Here is a 27,267-nt window from a genome sequence, read left to right as displayed (position 1 = left end):
TCTCAGCAGCTGATCCTCTTCTTGAAGACGGCATGTTTCTCCCTGAGCTGTCATTTTCCCGAGTGCACACATTCTCATGGACTCCGTTACTCACAGATCTTTCGCGGTTACTATCATTCTCTATTCTTGCGTGATTTCAAGAACTAGAATTATTTCCCCACATCTAGAAGAATGCACAAATCATAAGAACTTCTGGGACTTCAAACCTTGTTGGCCATCATCCATGGAAAACAAACTTTTTTTAAAAAATATTTATTTATTTATTTGAAAGTCAGGATTACACATGGAGAGAGGAGAGGCAGAGAGAGAGGTCTTCCATCCGCTGGTTCACTCCCCAATTGGCTGCAACGGCCGGAGCTGTGCCAATCCGAAGCCAGGAGCTTCCTCTGGGTCTCCCATGCGGGGGCAGGGGCCCAAGGACTTGGGTCATCTTCCACTGCTATCCCAGGCCACAGCAGAGAGCTGGATAGGAAGAGGAGCAGCCGGGACTAGAACCAGTGCCCATAAGGGATGCTGGCGCTTCAGGCCAGGGCGTCAACCTGTTGCACCAGGCCCTGAAAACAAACTTTTTAAACACAAGGAGGGTGGTGAGAGGTGGGGATGAACAAACCTTTGGACTCCAACTTAAACAACTTTAGGTGTTAATGTTGGACTTAAATAATTACTTTTAACCACAGGGTGTTGAAGGGCCCTATCAGTGGCCATCGCAGATTTCATTGGGGATAAAAAATATCGTAGTTTGTGGAATTAGAAGATCTTTAAGTCTTTCTATTATAGGCATTCTGCAGTGCTCCCTGAGCTGGGGTTGGGAGCGGTCAGAAGGCAGCCCTGGAGCACCTGCAATTCTCAGGACTTATTCATGGAATTCTGGTGTCACAGGCATAAGGTCTAAGACCATCATCCATCTAACCCTCTGATTTTATAGAACAAATCTAGGTCAAGAGAACATAAGCATGAGAAACACAGACTGTCATCTTTCGAATTCCAACCGGATATAGTTGTCCCCAATGCTACACTACTTCAGGCTTAGAACATAAGTATTATATTTTCAACATTTTATTTATTTATTTGAAGGCAGATACACATACACACATACACACACACACACCCCACAGAGAGAGACCTTCCATCTGCTGGTTCACTTCTCAGATGCCCAGAGCTGGGTCAGGCCAAAGCCAGGACCAGGAACTCAATCTAGACCTCCCACGTGGATGGCAGGAACCCAATTACTTGAGTCATCATCACTCCTTAGAGGGGTGTGCATTAGCAGGAATTAGAATTGGAAGTGGAGCCAGGACTTGAACCCAGGTGGTGGATCCAATATGAGATGCAGGCATCCCAAGAAGTTAACCACTGTACCAGCTTCCCCATAAATGAGAACTTAATAGACAAGAAAGCCTTTTTATTTCTTCTGAAAGGATATCCAGTTTGGCTTCCTTGTTATTAAACATTAAAGAGGAAGTGGGGGGCGGATCTTAAAGCTCCCTGTGCGTATGCAAGGTTCCTCTCTTTCCACCTTTCACCTACACTTCCCTCTCACCCCCAGGGAAGAGAAGCTGCTGATCTCACCACGGTGTTGAAAGCACAGACAAATGGGGCTGGCGCTGTGGCACAGCAGGCAAAGCCAACATCTGTGCTGCTAGCATCCCATATGGGCACCGGTTCAAGTCCCAGCTGCTCTACTTCCAATCCAGCTCCCTGCTGACCTGCTCCCTGCATATCTCCCTTCTGATCTGAAAGCAGTGGAGGATGGCCCAAGTGCTTAGGCCCCAGCATGGAGGCCTAAGTCTCCCACATGGGGGACCTGGAAAAACCTCCTGACTCCTGGCTTCAGACTAGCCCAGCCCTGGCTGTTGCAGCCATTTGGGGAGTAAACCAGCACATAGAAGCTGGTCTCTCTCCCTCTCTCTCTCTCTCTGTCTCCTCTGTACCTCCCCTTCTCTCTAACTCTGACTTTCAAATAAATCAATATTTTAGAAAAGGAAAGAAATTATAAATTCTGAGCAGAAGGAATTCCCCCTTCTCTACAGCCACTTGCATTCACAGCCTTTATGTTTTCATCAAGATTTTCATCTCATGGGATTGACAATGGTTGCAAAAAAAAAAAATCAGTCTTTCTTTGCTCCTGCTAAAGTAACTGAACCCTCATTGAGAGCACCATTGAAGGGCAAGGAGGATTTCCGGAACTGGAATCCACTCTTTGGAGGATTAAGGTGAACCTGAGTTAACTTTCACAAGAGTCTGTGATTAGATCTGGCCATAGTATAGACTGCTGTCTGGGTGTGGTGTAGACTGTTGTCTGGCCATGGTGTAGAGTGTTGTCTGGGTGTGGTGTAGAGTGTTGTCTGAGTGCGGTTTAGACTGCTGTCTGGGTGTGGTGTAGACTATTATCTGGCCATGGTATAGACTGTTGTTGGGGTGTGGTGGAACCAAATGCCAAGTTCACGGTTCAACTCCCTGTTCTTTCTCTACTTGAAGGGGCCAGTGCAACACCCTTCTACGCTATTAATAAGAACACCACAAATCCTTCTGAAAGTTAGCTCTGCTGATGGTGGGGCAGGTTCTAGATTTCTGCTCAGGATTTTGAATGAGGCAAACACAGCAAAGTCAAAAGAGCAAAAGGCCTCTCATGTAATAAACAGATGAGTGAAGGTGAATATGAGAGCAGTGCGTGGCTGTTGCTGCAAGCAGAAAGACAGGCTGTTCAACAAAATCCCTAACAAATTCACCGTTCGAGGTCCTGCTGCTGCATTAATGGCTGAGTAGTTTCTGTGAGACCAGACTTTCTATAGACAGCAACTATGAATTGTAAACAAACAAACAAACAAACAAAACAACCACAGAACAATTACCCAAAGGCATTGGAGTGTGACCTCACGCCAGGCTGACAGAGCCGGGCTGCGAGAGGAGCTGACCCCTGGAGGAAGGCTGTGGGGTTGGGTGCAGTGCATCTGGGGCGGCAAACTGCGTCTACAGCAGCAAACTGGAAGCTCCCTGGCTTGTCGGGTAAACAGCAGTCACAAACAGTGGAGCGAGACCTTAACGTGCTGAACGGGACAAGCCTCAGACTCAGAGTGGGCATTTGGCCAGGCGGTCAGGATGCTGGGTTATGACTTCCAAGTATCAGTGCCCCTGATACCCAGCTTTGACTCCTGACTCCAGCTTCTTGATAATGCTGGACCTGAGAGGCAGTAGTGATGACTCAAGTGACTGGGTCTCTGCCATGCATGCGGGAAGACCTGGGCTAAGTTCTGGGTCCCTGGCTTCAGCTATTTGCACGCATTTGGGAGTGAATAAGTGATTGGGAACTGTCCCTCTCTGCCTCTCAAACCAATCAGTAAAATAAAATTTTAAAAATCTGCAAACCTAGAATACCATATGCAGTAAAACATATTATTAAAAAATGAAAGCAAAATAAAAACATTTTCCAATAAAATCAACCGAGATCCCTTGCTAGTAGATCTATACTCCTAGAAATCTCAAAAATAGGATTCTGGTTTACAATGAAAAGAAGAGATCGCAGATGGAAACTCGGCCCTGGAAGGAGAGGCCTTGGATGGAGATAAAACACACCGTTTTCATCTGTTTCCTGTGGCTGTAACAGAATCCCTGAGACAGGGTGATCTGCAAGCAGATGGGCTCCTGCACCCACATGGAAGACCCAGACGAAGCTCATGGCTCCTGACTTCTTCCTGGCTCAGTCCTGGACATAGTAGCCATTTGGAGAACAAACAAGTGGATGGAAGGTCTTTCTCTCTCTCAATCTCAATCTCTCAATCTCTCTCTCTCTCTCTCTCTCTCTCTCTTCCCCTCCCTCCCTCCCTCCTCTTCCTCCCCTTCCTCCCGCTCTGTAACTCTGCCTTTCAAATAAAGAAATAAATCTTAAAAAAAAAAAAAAGAGAAATGAATATATCCAGCACGCAAACACAATGCCCAAGTGGGCAGAGAGGCTGCTCTGATGCCAGGTAAAACAAGCTTCAAGGCTAAGATTATTTAACTAGAGATGGGGAGATTTTCTAACGACAACTGGTCAACTCAGGAGAAGGCCACAGCAATCATAAACACATTTAATAACGGGACCTCCGGACACATGAGGTGAAATTGGCCACATTAAACACAGAAGTGGACCATTTACAATAACAGCCAAGGATTTTACTATCCCATTTCTCAACAGTTGATACAGCAATGAGGCATAAATAAAAGAAACATCGTTAATAAGACTGCAGAATCTCTCAAACACACCATCAGCCACTAAGACCCATTGACAGTTATACAATACTCTACCTAATAATTGCAGACTATCCATTGTTCTCAAGTTCACAGAGTATACTCACCAAGACCAATCATTTAAATGCATTAAAATCGTACTGTGTGTGTGTTCTTTGACCACAGTGAAATTCAACCAGAAAGCAGTAACAATTGTGGAGGGACTCAAATGCCTGGAGATTGAACACTGCACTTGTAAACAACCCAGCGACCCTGGCCATCGCTCAGAAGCCATTTTTAGCAATGCACACCGTGACGGGAAACCAGTTTTGATTGCAACAAAAGAGGCCAAATGGGTAAAGTGAACGCTTGTCTAACATCCAAGGAAACACTTTAATCTTGGGCCAAAAAACCCCATGAATGATAAAATATTTCATTGGTTATCTTATCCTCAGCATGAATGGCTATTTGCTGCAAATAGCCTAATGCCCTCCTATGCAGGCTGTGATGTGTGTGTGAGATAAAATTCATTTCTCACTGCCGGGCTGTGTCTGTGTTCCTCTTTGATCCTGAAGCTTCTTTTGAGAAATGTTGTAAGATACTTACCTCCCGGGTTTTCTTGTATTTTGAAAAGCTGCTGTTTGATCTCATAGAAGCGACTATTCTGCTTGGTGATGAGAGAAGGAAAAAAAATGGGAAAGAAGAGAAAACATTCAACATTTTCATGCCATTGCTCAATAAAAGGCAAAAACAAAAAACAAAAAAACTGAGAAAAACCAGTATTGAGAACAACTACTATCGGGGCTGGCGCTGTGGCGCAGCGGGTTGACACCCTGGTCTGAAGCGCCAGCATCCCATGTAGGCACCGGTTCTAGTCCTGTCTGCTCCATTTCCGATCTAGCTCTCTGCTGTGGCCTGGGATAGCAGTAGAAGATGGCCCAAGTCCTTGGGCCCCTGCCCTGGCATGAGAGACCCAGAGGAAGCTCCTGGCTCCTGGCTTCGGATCGGCGCAGCTCCAGCCATTGCGGCCAATTGGGGAGTGAACCAGTGGATGGAAGACCTCTCTCTGTGTGTAATTCTGACTTTCAAATAAATAAATGAATCTTTAAAAAAAAGAGAGAGAGAACAACTACTATCTTTCAGAAGTTCCCATGCACTTGGGAATGTGTTCCTCTGAGCTCCCAGCTGTTTCCGGAGCTTGATCCGAGTCCTGCAGCTCCAGGGCACTGATGGCCTTTGTCCTATGCCATGAGGTGAAAGCCACAAAAGTATGCCTGGTCGCCTTGCCCTCAGAGACATTCCTCCATTCTTCAATCACCCTTCAAGAAAAGCGCAATCTCTCATCTGCCCAATCTCTCCCATTGTGCCTGGCCCTGCCTCTGTTCTAACTGGGCACCTGCCCTTGTTCCCTCTTCAGGGAGGTTATGTTCTGAGATGATTTGCCCCCTGAAGCTTGGCTTAGGCAGTGGTTTCCACACCTAGAGGTGCATCGAATCACCTGGGGAGCTTGTTACTCCAGGCTGGGTGCTCCCTCCCCCAGGTTCTGATGTGGCAGGTGGAGTGGATCCTGTCAATCTGCAGCTCCAGCTGGCTTGCAAGTGATACCGCTGCTGCACATCTAGGTTTTCTACACTTAGAAAACTGCCAGCTACTTACTCCTGCTAAAGGGGATGCACCAAAATGCATCTCAAAGGAGTCAGTCTGTTGTAAGAAGTCAAGGCTATTTGAACTGAGAACCTTCCCACACCTCTTAAGAATACTTTAGGAATTCACAGGCGTTTGCAAAAGCAAAGTAAGACATTAGGGAAATTACATCTCATCTGAGCTGCTACTGGTTGAACCAGTAGTTCTCAATGAGTGGGTCCACCTGGGAACTTGCTGAAATGCAAAGTCTCAGGCCCAACCCAGGTGGGCAGGGGCTGTTGCTGGTGGTCTGTAACTAACAAGCCCTCCAGGTAATGCTGGCGCAGCGCAGGTGGCCTCGCTCACTGATGTGTTCTCTTTCTAAGAACTGCTGTAGAACACAGGGGGCAGCCTGAAGAACTCACAGCCAGTCGGCATTCTGTGGGCAGCACCCACAAAGGTGTTGTTACAGTGGGGCCAGGCAGTCCTCATGGGGGTAGTTCTTGCTTCAATTAGAAATCCATGGTTAGGGGTAATGTCAGAATCATTGTATCAGTAAGTTCTGGGAGAATGTTTCATTGGCTGTCTTTCAGAGTGACACATTCAGCAATGATGCATTGCTATTGAGGGCATGAATCCAACTGTTCACTAAGCAGCAGTCGGGAGACATTCCAGTGCTGAACTATTTAAAAGACTACAAATACATTAGGATCAATTTATGATCAACTCCTTAAAAAAGGAGTTCTGAATGCACATTTGCTCATGCATTCCTTCAAACACTGGCTAGACATTAACTTCCCAGAGAGACGTCAGGTAATGGTACAGAGTTAAGCAAAATACAAGCCATCTCCTTTACTGGGGACTCAAGGGCTCCAGCACATCAGCCCAGGACTAGGTCTCAATACCCATCTGTCCCAGCAGTGCTCCATGTGTGATCCTGGTACCTAGGCTCCGCAGCTCCTAGGGACTTGTTGCTCCTTGGCCCAGACACTCAGTGTTCACAAGTCCTTTAGTTAGTTGATCCTGATACACGCAATGTACACCCTTAGTATTTCACCTGTTTTAGGCCACACGCCACTAAGAATGTGATAAAATATAGTTTAGCATAGGTGGTGCTCCAGAAAGTAAGTGGAAAATGGAATTAAAAGATAAATTTATTTTGGTGCAAATAATTTGACATCCATGTATTTTTTAAAAAATTTATTTATTTGAGAGGCAGAGCGATGAGGGGGGTGTGTGAGAGAGAAATTTCCATCTTCTGGTTCACTTCGCAAATGGCTAAAATGGCTGGGGTTAGGCCAAGCTGAAGCCAGAAGCCTGGAACTCCACTGGAATCTCCCTCAGAGGTGACAGGGATCCAAGCACTTGGGCCATCTCCTGTTGCTTTCCCAGGTGCTTTAGCAGGGAGCTGGAGCAGAAGCAGAGCAGCCAGGACTTGAACTGATACTCTTGGTTGCTTGTGTCCCAACCATACTGTGCCACAATGCTGGCCCCATTTGTAGAGCTTTCTAATGCACATTTCCCCCTAACATTTGGAAGACTAAAGATTGAAGTTGCCCAGGCCCTTGTTTTACAATTAAGCAAAGTAAATACCAAGAGCCAAGAGACTTGCTAATTAATTAAACAACCAATTAAACAGAATGAGGCTTCCAAGTTAAAGCCAACCACTTTCAAGTTCATCTCTCCCTCCTACTCCACTTGGAGGCTGCAGAGGCCAATGTGGGAAGACATGCACACAGCTAAAATCGCCGTAATCTATGACTGCATTTTTATATTAAAAAATCATCTTATGCACTTAGAATGTGACTACTGTCAGAAAGCACGGATGACCGTCTTTCTTGTAATGCCAAATGCGTTTCAAACCTGGCTTCTGCAAAACAGGACCCTCAAACTCATCCTCTGTGCCAAGAAAAGAATTGAAAAAATAATGTTCTTGGGGCTGGTGTCATGGTACAGTGGGTTAAGTCACTGCCTGCAACACTGGCATCCCATGTGGGTGCCTGTTCAAGGCCCAGCTGCTCCATTTCCCTTCCAGCTCCCTGCTGATGCGCCTGGGAAAGCAGCAGGTGATGGCCCAAGTGCTTGGGCGCCTGCCACTCACATGGGGAACCTGGATAGAGTTCTGGCTTCAGCCTGGCCCAAAGGGCCCATTTGCAGTCATTTAGGGAGTGAACTAGCAGATGGGGAGAATTCTTCCCCTTTCTGTCTCTCCCTCTTTCTCTGCTAACTCCACCTTTTGAATAAGCAAGTAAATAAAGATTTTTTAAAAATAGTGTTCTCATGATTTGCTTGGGCTTTTGTTAAGAAAGCTGGGCACTACTGTCAGTGGATCAAACGCAGCCAAGTTCATCACACACCAAACAGTAAACCCAAAGAAAACAACACAGGGTGAGTCTCAGGGCCAGTGGCACAATGGATAACATGCCTGATTTATGGATCAAAAGATTCCAGGTTCGACTCCTGGCTGGCTCCTTGGGATTCGTACTCCTTTATTGTATCACCTCCCGCAGAAAGGATCAGCATAAGACAAAGCAAAGTTGGATAACAGAAGACACGAGCAAGTGATGCATCCAATTCAAACACAGGCAAAATGCGCCCACACTGTTGGGAATTTGGGATCTTGGAGAAGCTGAGGCTGCAGGGGCCCGAGAACCGCTGTTGGGTTTCTTCATTCGGGTGCTGGTTACACAGGCTTGCGGAGTCTCTTCTCATAGACATTTCACGTGCGCCATAAACCTGGCTGCACTTTTCTGTCCATTGTCTCTCCATCTGATGTCTCTCCCACACACAAAACCAAGGCACGGAGATTTTAAATATGTGAAGAGTAGCTCCAAACAGGTGTTTTTCATGGAAGAAGCTTTTTACACCCATCTGTTCCCCAAACAGAGGGCCAATGCCATAGAGGGGGACTGTGAATTTTTTTTTTTCCAAGCCTGCAACTGTTGTCTTGAACTCAGGGAAGGTCAGGTCAGAGGCACCGAATCAGCCGGAGCCGGCTGGGGGTGGGGACACCTTAGTACTGAGCAAAGGCACCCGTGCACACGCAAGTTCAAGGCAAGGGCTCTACCACCATGCAGGCCACGCAGGAATGTGTGTGTTTCGGGACTGCTGCTCTATTGGCTTGACAAGGACTTTTCACTTCCCTCCCCACTGCTAGCAAATTTGACAAGTTGGAACCTGCTGAATTCTAGAAGCTTCCAAACTGAGTAACGTTTAGTTTCTTCCAAAAGCACTTTAGGATTTTTCCAATACACGCGTGAATGTTTTGAATTAGAAAGATATTAATTAAAATAAGAATAGAGTAAAATCCCTTTCTCCCAACCCTCCCAACTTATGTAGAAATAAGTATTTATCACAATTACTGTAGAATATAATTCTTTTTCTGTGTGTTTATAAAGGCATTTTGATTGGGTACCATATAGTTTTTTTCAATGGAAAAAGACATTCTTTTTAACTTGACTTTCCCCCTAAGGATGTGATAAAAATATTTTTTTTTGAATTTACTTCATTTGCTGATAGGATTTGTCATGATTTAACTAGTCCCTTCACCCCCCAGGTGGCCAGGGCTGGGCCAGACCAAAGCCAGGAGCCAGGAACTTCATCCAGTCTCCCACATGGGCCCAAGCATTCAGGCCATCTTCTGTTCGGAGCTGGATCGGAAGTGGAGCAGCTGGGACTCGAATCAGTACTGTATGGATGCTGGTGTCACAGGCTACAGCTTCATGCCAGCCCCAAGAATCCCTTTGTGCACACTACCCACATAGAAGTTACTGATTTTAGTAGCTTTTCTAGCCTGGGAAAAACGTTTATATATTTTTTAAAGATTCATTTATTTGTTTGAAAATCAGAGTTACACAGAGGACAGGCAGAGAGAGGGAGAGGTCCTCCATCTGATGGTTTACTCCCAACTGGCTGCAACACCTGGAGCTGAGCCGATCAGAAGCCAGGAGCTAGGAGCTTCCTCCGGGTCTCCCATGCAGGTGCAGGGGCACAAGGAGTTGGGCCATCTTCCACTGCTTTCCCAGGCCATAGCAGAGAGCTGGATAGGAAGTGGAGCAGCTGGGTCTCAAACCAGCACCCATATGGGATGCCGGCACTGCAGGCGACGGTTTTACCCACTATGTCACAGTGCTGGCCCCTTGTTTATTGTTTTAATCTGCACATCTTTGATTAACAGTAAAACTGAGCACCTTTCATATAAATTGCCTATTTGGCTCTTCATTTTTTTTTTTTTTGTATTATCTCACTTGAATTATGTATTTAAATTTATTTATTTAGAGAGAGACAAAGAAAAGAGGCAGCATCTATTCACTGGTTCACTCCCCAAATACCCAATGACCAAGGCTGGGAATCCAGAATCCAAGTCTCTCATGTGGATTACAGAGACCCAACTACTTGAGCCATTATTTTTTGTTTGTTTTGTTTATAGCTCTTTATATTGCATATACTCTTTATCTTCTTAAAGAGATCTCCCATGTGCTGGTTCACTCCCCAAATGCCTCAACTGTTTGGGCTGGGTCAGGCCAAAGCAAGAGCCTGGGACTCCATCCGGGTCTCTCACAAGGATTGGTAGAGTCTCAAGCACTTCACTGGCTACCTCCCATAGTGCACATTAGTAGGAAGCTAGACTCAGGAGCCAAGGCAGGACTGGAGCTCAGGCCCTCCAATACGGGGTGTGGACATCGCAGGTGGCGCCTTAACCACTAAGCCAAAAACCCTATCCCTCCTCTTTTGCACTTCTGTGAATTTGCTGAAGTTCTACCAATGGTGTCTACCATTTAAGTAACTTCCTGGATGGAACCATTTTTAACTTTACAATCAGATGTGTGTGTGTGTCAGGCTTTCTCCATTTCCCAGCAAGGCCTAAGGTTTTCCTCTTAGCGCTTTTATTGCCTTAACATGAGGTAAAGGTTTTAACTTCTTGAGGAATTATTTTTATGTGCATGTACTACTGTGACAGGCCCCTGGATGGCCCTAAGTCACCCCTCAAATACTGACATCCACACCCTCATGTAGCTCCCTCCTATACCATATACAGCTGGTACAGGAGATAAATGGAGCAGTTCTGGTCACTTCTAAAAGGTTTCTGAAGACGCCTTCCTGTCCCTCCCATCACTCGGCCTGGAGAGCCGGCTGTTAAGTCCCCAGGACACACAGGCAGCTGGAGTGGAGGCTCAGGCTAAAGGGCACAGGGAAACGAGACGTGACAAAGGCTCATGAGCCAGCTGAGAAGCAGATCCTACAGCTGTCAGGTGACAGGAGCCCCAGCCACGTGCCTGGCTGAGGTCGGAGAGCTCCGAGCTAGAACCTGACCCACCAGTGCTGGGACACAGTCCCGTTCTGAGCCGCGCTGCTGTGGGTCGGGATGACCTGTTATGTAGCCAACGGATAACCAACTTAACGACTTTTCTAACTGGGACAGGATTTTAGGGAAGAAAGCAGACACTTGGTTCAGGCATTTCCCCACACTTCGCTTATCTCAGTCTCAAGTTCTGTTTGGGAGAAACGCTCTGTATTAGAAAATGGTCAGCAGGGTTCTGTAACCATCACAGTTGCAGGGAAGAAAGTAGATTTTCCAGATGGTTCTTCAACAGGAGTGCTACTTTTAGGGACACATTGGCTTCAGCTGTGGACATCCATTCTCCACAAAGGGGAAAAAAATCTTCATCATAGGCAGCAGGTGTTTATCTCAGCCACCCACTGAGGCATCCACGTTCCATGGCTGAGCTTGGTTTGATCCCTGCCACCTGTGTGGGGCACCCAGATTGCATCCCTGGCTCCTGGTGTCAGCCCCGGCCCATACCTGGCCACGGAGGATAGCTGCAAAGTGAATCAACAGATGGGTGGTTCTCTCAAATTTTTAAGATCTCTGGGCCGGTGCTGTGGCATAGCGGGTAAAGCCACCGCCTGCAGAGCGACATCCTATATGGGCATCGGTTCAAGTACCGGCTGCTCCACTTCCAATCCAGCCAGGTCTCTGCTGTGGCCTGGGAAAGCAGTAGAAGATGGCCCAAGTTCTTGGGCCCCTGCACCTGAGTGGGAGACCCAGAAGAAGCTCCTGACTTCTGATCAGTGCAGCTCCAGCTGTTGCGGCCATTTGGAGAGTGAACCAGCATCTGGAAGACATCTCTCTCTCTGCCTCTCTGTAATTCTTTCAAATAAAATAAATGAATCCTTTAAAAAAAAATCTCATAGGGGGCTGGCGTTGCGGTGTAGCAGGTAAAGCTGCCACCTATAACACTGGCATCCAATATGGGTGCCAGTCCAAGTCCCAGCTGCTCAACTTCTGATCAAGCGACCTCATCTGGGGGAGTAAGCCAGTGGATGGAAGATCTCTTTTCTTTCTCCGTCAAATAAAATAAAACCTGTAAAAATTTATCATAAACTGGACATATTTTATCTTTAATACACTTCTGTCAACATATTAGAGATGCAGATTTAACTTGCTCAGTCTATGGACTGTGCCTGCTGTGTATCCAAACAGGCAGTAAGCACTTGTCAATTCATTGATGAAATTTAGTTTTCAATTAAGAAACTCATTCATAGATACTCAATGATGTGATGACCATTTGACTTAATTCTATTTTTAGGAGGACGGAAAGGTAGACAGATAATGGAGACTGGCCATAGACTGGTGGCCTAGAAGAAATTAGACCTTGTCAGGGAATCCCACTCTGGAATTCTGCCTTGGTTTAGCTCCATGTCCTCAGCTCCAGGGAAGACTGGGAAGGAAACCAGCCTATGGAAGAGGGACACCCTCCAGCAGATCCATTTGAGGAACTGAGAGTTTGCTAAGTACCTAACAGTACCATAAAGGTCTTTAATCTAGGATTTTCTTTTTTCTAAAAGAAGGCAGTACAGTCAGGGTTACAAGTTTCCTTCCTTTGAAAACTGCTATTTTACTTGAATGGCAGTGAGACAGAGGATCTTCCATCCACTGGTTCACTCCCCAGATACCTGCGATAACTGGGGCTGGACCTGACTAAAGCCTGGAGTTCGGAATTCAGTCAAGGTCTCCCAAAACAGTGGCGGGGACCCAGGTACTTGAGTTGTCACCTGCTGCCTCCCAGGTGCACAGCAGCAGGAAGCTGGGATTGGAAGTGGAGCCAGGAGACTCACCCTGGGCCCTGTTATGGGGTTGGGGGACACTTCATGCAGGGTCTTAACAGCTGCACCAATGCCCAGCCTGGTTCTGTGATTTTCAACCCCTGTTGCCCACAGTCATTCTCTCTGTATTGTCAAGGTAATGAAAACCAACATGGGAAGTATTGCAAGAATGGGATGGGAAAGCCATGTTTCACACGGAAACGCTGCCTGCAGCTAAAGAAAGAAAGGCCCTGAGTATAGGAGCCCAGATTTTTAAAAAGCCGTTTATTTTAAAAAACTGGTTTGTCCAATCACGTACACGAGCAGATACAACTACCAAAGTGGGCCTGTGACAGACACCAGGGGGCGCTCACCACACAGTACCTGAACGACACGGCTAAAAAAACAGGAGTGGCTGAGTGCTGAGCCGCGGCTCCCACTGGGCTCCCTGTTGGATGGCTTTGAGTTAGCATACGTGAGTGAGAGGTAGAGTCCCAAGTGTAACAGCTGATGCCTTAGGGCTCCATTGAAAAACAAAACAAAAACAACACCCATCCCCCTCTGCACAAGGGAAGCCTAGCCTATTTTTTTTTTCCCTTCCTCTTCCCAAATCGTTCAGCACTCCCGATCAGCAAAGTGGCATGTGGTGACCTCGGTATTGTGCTGGGTGAACCATTTAGCTTTCTTCACCTTCTGATTCCGATTCTAGGAGAGAAGAGAGAAGAGAGAGAAGTCAGGTCTTTCTCCCACAAACTCTTTTATAGCAGGTCATGCAAGAGTTTTTCATCATCCCGTCTACCCCGTCATCACACACTCTTCTGCTAGGCATCGGGTCGGGTGTTGCACAGTCACCCGACAGGGTGGACAGCAAGCTTTGTCCTTGGGTCCTTTAAGAGCACCTCGCCTTGCTACAACAAGCACTCCTGTGTTCACTCTTAGTCAAGGGGCTAGAGATCTCTTATCCTGTCCACATTTGCTGATTAATTCTTCCTCACCATTCTCTCTCCATTAGAGTGGATGAGTTAAGAGTTTAAAAAAAAAAAAAAAAAAAAAAAAAACCACCATGGGGACATTGCTATTGGCCTGATTTCAGAAAGGAGAGCTAACATGTAAGAAATGCCGCAGACTGGAGACACCTCGAGAACTCTGAGTTCTAGAGGAGCCGGAAAAACCTACTGGGGACAGACAGTTATCTTAAAGTCCCAGGACAACAAAGAGTTATCTTGTAGTCCCAGGACAACATAGATGCTGAATGCGTACCAGCCTTGTGAAACGGGCTCCTACCTTCTTCCGCGTTCTGCAACCACTCCACAAATTTCTTCATCTGGTCGAGGAAAACACTCTTGCCTTTGGCGACGTGCGCTTCTTTATACCACTTCAATATTGCTTCTTCGCTCAGGACATCCGCTGCAATTTTGAATCAGAGACAGAGAAAAGGCGCTACATCAGTGACCCAGGGCAACAACTCCTTGAGGGCAATCTCTCTGAGCTGGAAAATCCCTGGAGGCCACTTAGAAGGGGTCCCCATGCTCATCTCCATGCAGATGGCTGCTGTCTCCTACAGCTGGCCCAGGGCGTGCAGTACGGACGATGACGCAGAAATGTGCGTGTCCTCAGAGAGGACACGATGCGAGCCAAAATCGCTCACCCTGCCAAGTCACTGTCAGGAAGCAAGGTTACTCGCTAATTCTGCCCATGAATCGGCGATGCCAGTATTTCAGGGCACTCAGTGTCTTGCCAAGCCCAACTGGACCTTACTGAAGGAATGACCTCAAATGATGGCAATGAAAAAAAAATGTAGACAGGATGCAAGAATGGCATGAGCTTTTAAACGGGACCTTGTTGAGTACTGATTGCTATGCATATACCTCAAATTTATTTTCCTTTTTTTTTTTAAAGATTTATTTTGCAAGAGCTATAGAGAAGGGGAGAGAGACGATCTTCCATCCACTGGTTCTCTCATGTGGATGAAAGGGCCCAGGTACTTGGGCCATCCTCTGTTGCTTTCCTAGGTGCATTAGCAGGGACTCTAGATCAGAAGTGGAGCGGGGAGGAAGAGGCGCATGGCGCACTGGGTTAATCCTCCGCCTGCAGCGCCAGTTCTACTCCCAGTTGCTCCTCTTCCAGTCCAGCTCTTTGTTGTGGCCTGGAATAGCAGTGGAGGATGGCCCAAGTCCTTGGGCCCCTGCACTCGCATGGGAGACCCAGAGGAAGCTCCTGGCTTCGGATTGGCACGGCTCTGGCCATTGCGGCCATTTGGGGAGTGAACCAATGGAAGGAGGACCTTTCTCTCTGTCTCTCTCTCTCTCTCACTGTCTGTAACTCTACCTGTCAAATAAATAAATAAAATCTTAAAAAAAAAAAAAAAACAAAAAAGTGGAGCAGCTGGGACTCAAACCGGCACCCCTATGGGATGCCGGCAGCGCAGGTGGAGGCCGTACCCGCAGCGCCACAGTGCTGGCCCCCATGATCTGTAACTTTTAAGATGTTTGTGATCAATGCTTTGAAAGCTGTTCAACAGTAAGACAATTTTGAGCTTGTGCAGCCTACGTCTGTAGGTTCCTTTTTTTTTTTTTTTTTTTTTTTACACAGGCAGAGTGGACAGTGAGAGAGAGACAGAGAGAAAGGTCTTCCTTTGCCGTTGGTTCACCCTCCAATGGCCGCTGCGGCTGGCGTGCCGCGCTGATCCGAAGCCAGGAGCCAGGTGCTTCGCCTGGTCTCCCATGGGGTGCAGGGCCCAAGCACTTGGGCCATCCTCCACTGCACTCCCGGTCCACAGCAGAGAGCTGGCCTGGAAGAGGAGCTACCAGGACAGAATCCGGCGCCCCGACTTGGACTAGAACCCGGTGTGCCGGCACCACTAGGTGGAGGATTAGCCTATTGAGCCGCGGCGCCGGCCCATCTGTAGGTTTTTATCAATTAAACACACTATTAGACTATCAGGATCAATGTTAGAAAACAAGAACAAGTTGAATTTAACAACGTGACAAGCACATAAAAGGGAGATTCTGTTTGGGGATGAGAACGAGCGCCGGTCTGACTGCAATTTAGAGACGCCTCGTCCTGCAGGTGGACTCGCTCTGGGCCTCGGCTACAACGGGTGTCACTGACGGCATCTGTGGAAAGGCCACTGAAGGATGACAAAGCCGATCAAAGACACTCCCCTTTGGAAAGCGGATAAAAGACACAAAGTTGAAGTCTTGGGGGTGGGGGTTAAGAACCCAGTTGAGTAAAAGACTTGATGCGAGGCCAAATGTCCAGCTCCAGGGACTCAACAGTCAAGACAAGACGAAAGCCAGCGTGTGTGCAAAGCAAGCAGCTCAGCTTCTGTGGGGGAGAAGTCTAAGGAGCGGGCGGCCCCCTTCGAGGAAGGAAGGAGGAGGAGACTGCTCTCCTCCTAACGGTTCACTCCCCGAATGGCCACGAGAGCTGGGGCGGGGCCACCTTCTGTTGCTTCACAGGCACATTCACAGGGAGCTGGATCAGAAGCAGAGCAGCCGGGACTCGAGCCAGTGCTCGGATATGGGATGCGGGCGCTGCAGGTGGTGGCTTCACACACTGCGCTGCGATGCTGGCGCCGGGAGGCTTATCTCAGCCAGCGACTCGGTGACCCTGATGGTTTTCTCCAATAGCCCGACACTCAGGAAGTTAGGGACCGTGTTGTTCATGTCACCTCAAGCACTTAACCTCAGTCCTGCCGTACACCATGTACTCAGTGCGTGCCTAATGGACACGTGTATTCACTCATTAACTTGAGGGGGGAAACCATTTTTCAAACTGTAGTGCTCTAACTTAAAAACCTAGGTGTTTACAAGGTCCAAGAGTAAACATTCTGAGAGTGCTTTGAGCAAGGCTGAGCTTCAAACACCATTAGTTATCTAAACAATGAGGCCCCAAACTATGGCACTGGAGCTTAGGACATTCAGAATTTTTTAAAAAAATTACAGATGTCACATAGGGACACACGTCAGAAATAATTTACCCTCAGAATGCCAAAAATATATACTGAGAAGGGCGCCGATCTTTTTTTAAAAAATAAGACTAAGGGATTCTTTTTAGAAAAATTTGCAGAGACAGAATTTAACCCAAGAAATTTCTGCAAACAAGAAAACCCAAGACAGGAATAATAACAGTATTTGAGAAGGTGGTTTTATACATTTTTAGACCCACATTCTGAGACTATGACATCTATCTTCAGGAATAAATTATTTTACGAAGTAAATAGCGTGATGTTTGCAAACTAAGGCTGGACTTAGTATGTTTTCTTCCTGCCTTAGAAAATAAGAATCCAGACTTTGATTCAGAAGGTGAATCTTTGCTAAATGGCCAATCACTAGTTTTGTTTTCTCCTCATTCATGGCCAACAGGTGTTATCTATAGTTTATTCCACTGTTTACTTACATAAAAGATCTAAAAATCTCTCAATAACGGCGTTCCATGTAGCATTTGGGTTTGTTAGAAGGGGAAAGGGTGTAATCACATCCCCCAAGTTTCTGTTACCATCCGTCTCTGGAAGTGCTGGGGAGAGAGTGTGTGCTCACGGGGGTTGCACAAGAGGGAGAGAGATGGAAAAGGGCCAAGAGTTTCCATCACATCTTTAAAAACCTCCACGTCACAAACCTTTCAAAGGAGAATGTTCCCTCCAATGAACAAAAGAAAATCCCTGTCACAGGCTAAAAACAGCAGAAAGGGTGCTGTACATCACTGGAAAAATGTGTGTGTGCGTCTGGACTGTGTGTGTGTGGGGGTGTGTATGACCCTGGATTGCATATGTGTGTGGGGGGGGGTGACCCTGGACTGCGTGTGGGGGTGGGGAGTGAGACCCTGGACTTTGTGTGTGTGGGGGCTGAGCCTGGACTGTGTGTGTGTGGGGTGTGACCCTGGACTGCATGTGTGTGGGGTGTGTGACCCTGGACTTCGGGGGGAGGGGGTATGACCCTGGACTGCATGGGGGAGTGACCCTGGACTGCATGGGGGAGGTGTGACCCTGAACATGCTGCTGCACCTCACAGGCCTTTGTCTCTTCTGGATCCTGGCGTGGTTGCAGCGTCACCAGGGAGCCCCCTACAATGCCCAGGCTTGGGGCCAGCCCTGGCCCTGCGGGATCAGAATCCAGGGTATCCACAGGTAGCTCTCCTAGATGACTCTTGTGTACAGAACAGGGAGAGGGAACCCGAAAGCTCAGTGCTCACTGTGCCTTGTTAGGCATGTGAAAACACAGAACAAGAATATCCAAATCCTTACAGAAAACAACCCAATCCATGCCTCCTGGCGCCCCAAATCAGGTCAAGGTAAAGAAAAAGAAAGGGTCAAAAAAAAAAAACAAAAAAAAACAAAAAACAAAACCAAAAACCAAAAACCAAGCACAGCTTCTACTCTAGAGTAGCATGGAAATAGCACTCAGTAGGATCTGATGCTCCCAAGAGAAATCACGTGAGTAATTTGTGAGTAATTCATTTAGGAAAACAGATTTTATGCGTAGGTACTGTGGACCATGAAATCACCCAGAGAATGGGATTTTTTTTTTTTTTTTTTTGACAGGCAGAGTGGACAGTGAGAGAGAGAAACAGAGAGAAAGGTCTTCCTTTGCCATTGGTTCACCCCTCAAATGGCCGCCACGGCCGGCACATTGTGGCCGGAGCACTGAGCCCATCAGAAGCCAGGAGCCAAGTGCTTCTTCCTGGTCTCCCATGCGGATGCAGGGCCCAAGGACCTGGGCCATCCTCCACTGCAATCCCAGGCCACAGCAGAGAGCTGGACTGGAAGAGGAGCAACTGGGACAGAATCTGGCACCCCAACCGGGTCTAGAACCTGGGGTGCTGGTGCCGCAGGCCAAAGATTAGCCTAGTGAGCCACGGCGCCGGCTTCTGTTTCAGTTTTGTGTTTACGTGTGTGCTCCATTGCTCAAAGCCCTGGGCAAAGTGGTGAACAGCACTGCGGCCGGCGCACCACACTGATCCGAAGGCAGGAGCCAGGTGCTTCTCCTGGTCTCCCATAGGGTGCAGGGCCCAAGCACTTGGGCCATCCTCCACCGCACTCCCGGGCCACAGCAGAGAGCTGGCCGGGAAGAGGGGCAACTGAGACAGAATCCTGTGCCCCGACCGGGACTAGAACCCGGGGTGCCGGCACCGCAGGCGGAGGATTAGCCTAGTGAGCCGCGGCGCTGGCCGGGATTTGGTTTTGACACCTTAGTGATCCATATTTTAGTTTCTGGTTTTAAATAAGGTTTCCCGATTTAATTCCCCCAAAATAAGCCAGGATAAAACCTTCCTTCCTGAGTTCCCTGGGGCCTGCCCGTTCTTGCCACAGACCTTCCTAACTTTGGCTGAATAACCCAAGGGACAGTCAGCCTCAGGAAGAGCTAACACCTGTGTGTTTTGTTTTTGTTTTTTTAAATTTCTGGTGCCCACTTTTTGCAACTTCAGGTCACCGTCCCATAGTATTTGAAGCTAAGTAGCCAGCTTTGCCACCTGCCAGTGGCTGTTACGAGAAGGTAACCGGGAAGGATGAAGGCATTAAAATGAGAAACTCCCCGCAAAATGAGACATTAGGAGGAGTCGAACAGTCCACTCGCCATGTAGGTGCCACTACTGACGAGTGGCTCATTGAGTGTTTTGTGAATGAATGAAGTCAAGGAAAGTGAAATGGGGCAGGGACCCCTGCAGCAGGCTCAGGTAGTGCTGTCTCGGGGGAGAGAGATACTGTGTTGGGTCATCCATCAAATGACGAGCGAGGAGACTGCTCGGGCAACTCGTTCCTAAACAACTGGCTTTTCTGTAGGGGACCCAACGGAACACTCTCAAAGTCTGTCCTCAGGTCCCCACTCTAAGTGGGAGGCCACTGTGGCTAATGCACCAGATCAGACCGGCACCTGCTGGGTGCCTGACCGGGGGCTGGCAGTGTGACGTGCAGGTTTGGCTCTGACGAATCACACTGGGCGTCCCGTGGGAAGCCCACGTTCTAGAATACCGCTCCATCGGGGGGCCACATCTAAGACCTAACAGGGATCCAGGCAGAGAGAACCCTGTTACTGAGCTTCAAGTGAGAGCTGGTGGTCATTACCTTCTCCCACTGTCATAAATGTGGCCAAGACTTCAGCGCTCTTACAAACGAAAACATCACCTCGTGGGAGACATGTCGCGATATACACACTTAGCCAAGAAAGGGAATGTCCGTCCACAGATGAGTGGACAGAGAAAATGTGGCTCTACTCAGCCGTCAAGAGCAGCCCTGCTGTGTGCAACAACAGGGAAGGAACCGGACAGCGTTAGGTCGAGAGGAATAAGTACGGAAAGCACTGCCTGCCCTTACTCATCGATGCGGAGTCTAAAAAGCAGGTGAGCTCACAGAATGACGAGGTTGGGAGGGAAGAGTCAATACTGATCTATGAGTACCCAGTTACAGAGAGACAGTAGTTCTAAGCTTCTGTTGCACAGTGAGGTGATTTTGAATAATGTCAATGTACTGTAACTTTGCATATTAAAAAAAAAAGCAAAACTATAAGATAGGATTTAAATTTTTTTTACCATAAAGAAATGTTAAATGTTTGATATGCTTACCCTGATTGGACATTACACACAAATTCAGGTATCTAAACATCATAGGACACCTTATAAATATATATAATTTATAGGACACCTTATAAATATGTATTTTTTAAAAATTAAAAAAAGCCATCCAAACACTTTGTTTAAAGAGTCTGAACAGACAACTAAAATCTGTGAAATGCTGCTAGGCATTTTGAAAATGGTTAATCATCAGTAATGCAAAATTTTAACACTCCAAATTCCCATGTCATTTTTAAAAAAGACAAAGGGAAAATAACAATTTGCTTGATGTTTTCCCTGGATTTTTCTGATATGCCACGTGTGATGGGAGTCACTTCCGGTACACATGTTGTCATGCACCAAGCGTCATCCCTTCGTGAGGGTCTCTGGTTTTCCTTGTGTGCAGGGTCATGCTTTGTATGCTGTGGGTATGCAGACTGAGATCAGTGAAAACCTCCGGCACTCAATTTTTTTTTTCCCCTAGTGCTGGTTGCCATGGCAACCTAACCCTTACAAATACAATGAAAAGACAGTAAAATGTGAGACTCTAAAAATAGCAAACAGGAGACCAGCCGGGCCCAATCACTAGCCATGCAAAGTGAAAAGACACATCGTTTCCGTCTTTTTAATGTCGGCCTTACGGCACCAACAAGGGCCTGAGCGTGGCGTGTTCACACTCATCACGAGAGCTCATCCTGCCAGTTCCAGACCTGGCTGCCTCAGTGTCCCCCCCCCCCCCCCCCCAAGAAACAGTAACCAGCCGTAAGTTCTCCATCAGCAGGAGCAGTTCCGCAGGTGATGCCCGGGAGTCCTCCTTCTCTCTCTACCCTGTGGTAGTCCCTCCACAACTTGCACCAGTTAGCAACCTGGCTGTCCCCCGAGGAATCGCCTGGCTCCCTCTCCCCTGCCGCTGTACTCTCAAAGCACAGGCACGTGGCCGGGGCCCCCGGGGCAGATTACCTTTGTAAAAGAGAACCACGATCTTCTGAAAGGCTTTCATGAAGTGGATGTTGTCGTAGCAGTACTCCTGCACCTTCTGCAGCAGGGCCAGCTCCGACTGGCCCTGGGAGCTGAACACGGCCAGGAGTGGGGCGTATTGCTGGAACAGGAGAGGAAGGAAGCCCGTTACTTGTGCGGGAGGACGGGGCCGGGGTCTAGGGGGCCCTGGCGCTCGCCTGCAGGCCTGCTTGGAGAACGTCTGCTTACAGCATTATGCACTTTATGATCAGAATGAGCTCTTTTCCTAATCGGACTTCACCTGTCATCCATACTTGCTCAAAGAGGAGACCGGATGTGAGACTGTCTCTACCCAAGGGGACTGCTGTGCCTGCGGTGCCCCCTGGGTACTGTGGAAGTGAGTGCTTGTCCTCCCACACCACCCACCGCGTTCCTGGAGTGGGCACTGCCTCGGACACTCAGGACACAGCGTCTCCAGATGCCCAGACCCTCACAGGTCACGACACGCTCCATCCCTATTGTCCTTGGCTTTGGATGTCCTTTGCTTTCTTCCAGGGAGGCTTCCTAGATCTACTGTACCAGCAAGTGCTCCTCACTGTCCGCTCTCATAACCACTGCATGTGTCTGCCTTTGTCTTCTCAACTCCAATGTAAGCCCTGAAGGCAGAACAGAAGTCTTCCGGCTACGTTAATACAGTTCATGGGGAGAAGATGTACGCATCCACGCACGAACGTTTTACATGAGTGACACAACCAGTTCATTCCTTCAATCCTCAGATACTTTACAGATTCCAGTGTTAACTCACGGTTTAGAAAATTATTCAACAGTGAGTTTTCCTCATGTCAAACAGAAATAAAGTCAATTGGTAGACGATACTTCTCTCTTACTGTTTAGGTCCTTACTTGATGATTCTATGGACTTTTTGATATGATTTTTAATAAGAACTCACCCTTAGATATTTCATAAGCTCTTATATCTGAAACATTTTAGGCAGTGGCAAATTCAAAAGATTAGGAAGTGTTTGTTTACCCAAGTCTGAGAAAATTTCAGTTGGGACCTATTAGTTCTATAACCCCCCCTTATTTTTTGAGTGACACAGAGAGAGAAAGAGCAAGGTTCCACCCACTGGTTCACCCCCCAAATGCTCACAACAGCAACAGCCTTGGCTGGAGCCAGGAGCCAGGAACCCAACCATGAGAGCCCTATCCACTGCCTCCCAGGGTTTGCATTAGCAGGAAGCTGGAGTCAGGAGCTGGAAATCAGGAACTGAAACCCAGGTGCTGTGCTATGGGCCATGGGCATCCTCAGTGCTAGGCTAAATGTCCACCCCCGCTGTATCGCAGGGGTGCGGGTGGCCTGGCTGGATGTCCCTGTAGCTGGTGTGGGTGGCCTGGCCAGATGGTCCCTTGCGGGTGCAGGTGCAGGTGGCCTGGCTGGATGTCCCTGTAGCTGGTGCGGGTGGCCTGGCCGGTCCCTTCCCTTGTGGCCCCTTTACCTTCAGGTGCTTGAGCGCCTGCTCTGCGACCAGTTCCTCCTTCTTGTTCCACTCCACGGCATTCATGATGCAAGTCCACAGGAGCCCGATCACGGCTGTTTCTGGAAGGTCATTCCTCTTCATTTCTTCTTTGACATAAAGCACCACCTGCGTGCCGTGGGGGAGGGGTCAGAAATCGGGAGATAGGTGGATGGAGTGAGGCCCCCACCCCTACCCACCATGGCCTGGCCAGCGAGAGGTTCAGGGCACATAAACCTCAACCACAAAATACCTCGGGCATTCTACTGTGTGGATAGCAGTAGAACAAGCTTTTTGCTTTGCCCCTCCTCCTTGAGTGGAAGCACCGCCTTCCTTGAGCTGGCCTGGCTCACTGACTGCCAGCAGGTAGCTGTCCCTAATCCCCTGAGCGGTGTTGGGGAAGCTACAAAGAGGGAGACAGCCCTGCCTCTAAAAGCATCCCAGGTTTTTTGATTTCCACCCTGTCCTGTGCAAAATCACACACAGTTTTCTTGCTTGAAGAAGAAACATCACTGCCACTTGCTAACCTTATTGCTACGCGGTTTGAGTCTTTGTGGCTTCAACACCTCCCTCTGCTGGTGGATATCAGTCTGAAATTCTCCAGCCTTAAACCACCTGAGCAGCTCTGCAGGGCAGGCGGGGAGGGATTTAGGAATAAGCGGCAACAGCAAAGGACTCCTTGATTTAATTAATCGGATATTTGCTTCGGGGCATATTAAAGAAAAAACGACAGTCGCAGCTCTATGAACTAGCACTGTCCAGACCAGGTGCATGCAACATACTCATCAAAAACGTGGTTTTCAGTTTTGAGGATGCACAGCTGTTGTGACCTCACCAGCCTTCTCCTATGGTGTACACCTGAAACGTTTCTTCTTCAGATAAAAAGCTTACATAGTCAGACTACAAACAACACCTGCCAAAATGCTGCGCCGTCTTAGACGATATTCAAAACCGGAAACCCCTGGGCGCCCTGACAGCGGGCAGGGATATCCAGATATGATATTTTGGTTGTGCCGTGTACCGAGGCCGATACCACTCGTTTCTGGAACTCCCTACAGTGCCACACAATGGAGGGTTCTGAATCAACGCCTTGGCACCAAGTTAACTTCGATGGTGGAGTTTCCAGCAGTCCACCAGGGTGGCGCCCACAGGGCAGGAGAGCAGGTGCCTGGCCCTGGGGTTTCTGGAGCGGGTGGCCAGCAGCTCCCACCTCCTTGATGGGGCACTCCTGAGAGAGACGCTCCTGGAGTTCCTTCTGCAGCTCCTTCCTGGTGCCCAGGGACTGCTGCACGCGGAGGAAGTCGGACAGCTCCTTCAGCCCCGCATCCGTGAAGTACTTTGCAAAATGATCCACGCTCTGCCGGTTAACGGGAAAGAGCTCCTGTGGCGGAAAGACAGAGAAGAGACCGTGACCCAGCAGACAGACAGCTCGTGGCGGGCACAGAGGACAAGAATTTCCATTTCCCTCAGAGCGAGCAACTTCTGAAATCGGGCACTTTCACAAAGGAAGAGAAAAACGCTAAGCCACTTCGGCCAAACTAGCCTCACTCACTCCAAATCACTTATTTTCTTAACCGAATTTGCTGGCTAAAATGCAAAGGGGAACTCTCGACGTTTGGATTGTTTCAAACTGACAAGGGAGGAAAAAGAAAAACTGTCGGCCACGCTGTTTCCTTAGCTGTGAGTTTAACAGAAGTCAGTTTTAGTCATGCTTAAGACGAGTGATAACACCATAGATAATACCACAACACGGACGGGGCCGGCAGTGCGGCACAGTGGGCGAAGCCGCCGCCTGCAGTGCTGGTATCCCATATGGGCACCAGTTAAAGTCCTGGCTGCTCCACTTCCAATCCAGCTCTCTGCTGTGGCCTGGAAAAGCAATGGAAGATGGCCCAAGTCCTTGGGCCTCTGCACCTGCGTGGGAGACCTGGAAGAAGTCCTGGCTCCTGGCTTTGGATCAGCCCAGCTTGGGCCACTGTTGGTATTTGGGGCGTGAACCAGCAGATGGAAGACCTCTCTTTCTGCCTCTGTCTCTCTGTAACTCTGCCTTTCAAATAAATAAATCTTAAAAAAAAAATGAAAAAACCAGGGACTATTATCATCTCAAGAATGACCTTTTACCTTGTGAGAAAATGTTGCAGCTTTCTGGAAACATTATGGGGCAGTGCCTAATCAAGTTCACGGCAAGACTGGATGTAAACCCACCCAGCTGTTTCCTTGGTTGATTGTGTAATTCCGATGGAAACTTTGAGAGCCATACTCCATGGCTGCTCTCCTATGTTTCACCTCATTTCCACGTTGCCCCTCTACCGCTTGGCAAAGCCCCAGCAACACTTAGTCATAATCTGATCTTGTGTGAGTTCAACTCCCAACTATGACAGTCAAACAAATGTCAAAGTTTTTACTTTTTTTCTAACAGCTGCAGAGTCTAAAACAAAAGATCCAACCTCCGATGTGGCTTAGCTTTGCACATACACGGCTGGTGCTATGTGGGGCCACCGCAAGTCCAAGCAGAGAGCTCTGTCGTGGGTTTGCCACGGCACACAGCAGCACAGCAGTGGCTCTGTGTCGGCACTGAAATCTCAGTGCTCTCTGCTGTGTCATCAGGCTCTAACTGCCTGTGTTGAGTCCTACGTTTCAAAAAGGCAGGACACGGGGGCCGGCGCTGTGGTGCAGCAGGTTAAGCTGACACCTGTGATGTCGTCATCTCGTTATCAGAGCGCTGGTTCAAGTCCTGGCTGCTCCACTTCCAACCCAGCTTCCTGCTAATGTGCTTGGGAAAGCAGAGGAAGATGGCCCAAGTGCTTGGGTCGTGCACCCAAGTGGGAGACCTGGATGGAGTTTCTGGCTTTGGCCTGGCCCAGCCCTGGTCATTTGAAAAATGAACCAGCAGATGGAAACTTGCTCACTCTCTCTCTCTCTCTTTCACTGTGCCTTTCACATAAATAAAACAAATGTCAGGACGCAGGTGGAAGGAACAGCTGTCAAACATGCATTCAGGCAGCCAGCGCTCACTCCAGCCCTCTGCACCGACTGGCACGCAGTGTTCTATTTAGGAAAGAGTGTGACCGAGTGGTCCGATCTCAAGTCACGCTCACAGTATGTATGTTATCAAACACACCGCTCATAGTTTATTTCCAAAGTCCTTATTACCAGTATAAAAATATATTGGCCAGCGCCGCGGCTCACTAGGCTAATCCTCCGCCTTGCGGTGCTGGCACACCGGGTTCTAGTCCCAGTCGGGGCGCCGGATTCTGTCCCGGTTGCCCCTCTTCCAGGCCAGCTCTCTGCTGTGGCCAGGGAGTGCACTGGAGGATGGCCCAAGTGCTGGGGCCCTGCACCCCACGGGAGACCAGGAGAAGCACCTGGCTCCTGCCTTCGGATCAGCGTGGTGCGCTGGCTACGGCGGCCATTGGAGGGTGAACCAACAGCAAAGGAAGACCTTTCTCTCTGTCTCTCTCTCTCTCACTGTCCACTCTGCCTGTCAAAAAAAAAAAAAAAATATATATATATATATTGAACATTATCGCTCAGATTGAACTGGTGCGAAGCCAGTCTTAAATCACACGGGGCCATTCCCCGCTTAGGACAGGATTTGCATTCGTCAGCCATGGACATCTCTGTCCTCTCATCCCCAGACTCGGCCTCTCTGATTCTGCCCTTGCTCCCTAGGCCATCGTCAGGGTGGTCCTGCTGTGCACCAGCTCTGCCGAGAATGTTCCCAAAGCTTCCAACTTCGTTTGGAATAAAACCATAGGTGCTAAGTGATAGGGGCCCTGATACTGCTGAGCGGATGCCCTACACTCTTACCCAGCTCTCTCCCCCAGCGGCCCCCAACACGCCATGCCTCCAGGCTGTTGTACCTTCTGTTCCTTTTGCCTGCAACACTGTTCCTCGAGGCACCTGCTCCCTCCCTCCCCTCCACCGAGCCTTCACACAAACATCACCGAGTCACGGAGACCAGCCCAGCCCAGTGAAAAACGCATCCCACGTGCTCCTGCTCTCATGGTTCCCTACTTGATTTTCTCCCATAGCACTTCCTACTTTTTATCATAATACACGTCTTCCTTGTTTATCTAGTTGATCATCCATTCCTGAGAATCAGAATGTGAGTCCCTCGGGGCTGGCACCATGGTGCAGTAGGTTAATCCTCTGCCTGTGGCACTGGCATCCCATATGGGTGCCAGTTCAAGTCCTGGCTGCTCCGCTTCCAATCCAGCTCTCTGCCATGGCCTGGGATAGCAGTATAGGATGGCCCAAGTCCTTGGGCCCCTGCACCTGCGTGGGAGACCCGGAAGAAGCTCCTGGCTCCTGGCTTTGGATGGTCCCAGCTCT

General features: G+C 48.5%; 1 protein-coding gene and 1 long non-coding RNA gene across 7 annotated transcripts in view; both read right to left on the bottom strand.

Annotated features, from left to right (window-relative positions):
* Window positions 1-236: 236 nt before the first annotated feature.
* LOC149121713 (uncharacterized) lies at window positions 237-4,904 on the bottom strand. The gene is made up of 2 exons (XR_016222437.1): window positions 4,813-4,904; window positions 237-565 (listed from the first exon to the last, which is right to left on the bottom strand). It is a non-coding gene; the product is annotated as an uncharacterized LOC149121713 (long non-coding RNA).
* Window positions 4,905-13,185: 8,281 nt separating this feature from the next.
* Window positions 13,186-27,267, bottom strand: part of BZW2 (basic leucine zipper and W2 domains 2) — a 59,215-nt gene continuing 45,133 nt past the window's right edge. For all 6 annotated transcript variants that reach the window (XM_051832560.3, XM_070059580.2, XM_051832559.3 and 3 more), the window contains 5 exons: window positions 24,143-24,313; window positions 22,915-23,061; window positions 21,423-21,561; window positions 14,200-14,322; window positions 13,186-13,620 (listed from right to left, as the gene is read on the bottom strand). In XM_051832560.3, the coding sequence (XP_051688520.1) occupies window positions 13,592-13,620; window positions 14,200-14,322; window positions 21,423-21,561; window positions 22,915-23,061; window positions 24,143-24,313 (609 nt within the window). In that variant the 3' untranslated portion in view covers window positions 13,186-13,591. The remainder of the gene's footprint in view (window positions 13,621-14,199; window positions 14,323-21,422; window positions 21,562-22,914; window positions 23,062-24,142; window positions 24,314-27,267) is intronic.

The sequence above is a fragment of the Oryctolagus cuniculus genome, chromosome 16 (assembly GCF_051225735.1).
Source record: "Oryctolagus cuniculus isolate XC-2025 breed Fujian yellow rabbit chromosome 16, ASM5122573v1, whole genome shotgun sequence".
Taxonomy (NCBI): domain Eukaryota; kingdom Metazoa; phylum Chordata; class Mammalia; order Lagomorpha; family Leporidae; genus Oryctolagus; species Oryctolagus cuniculus.
This window is presented reverse-complemented; position numbering and strand designations above follow the sequence as displayed.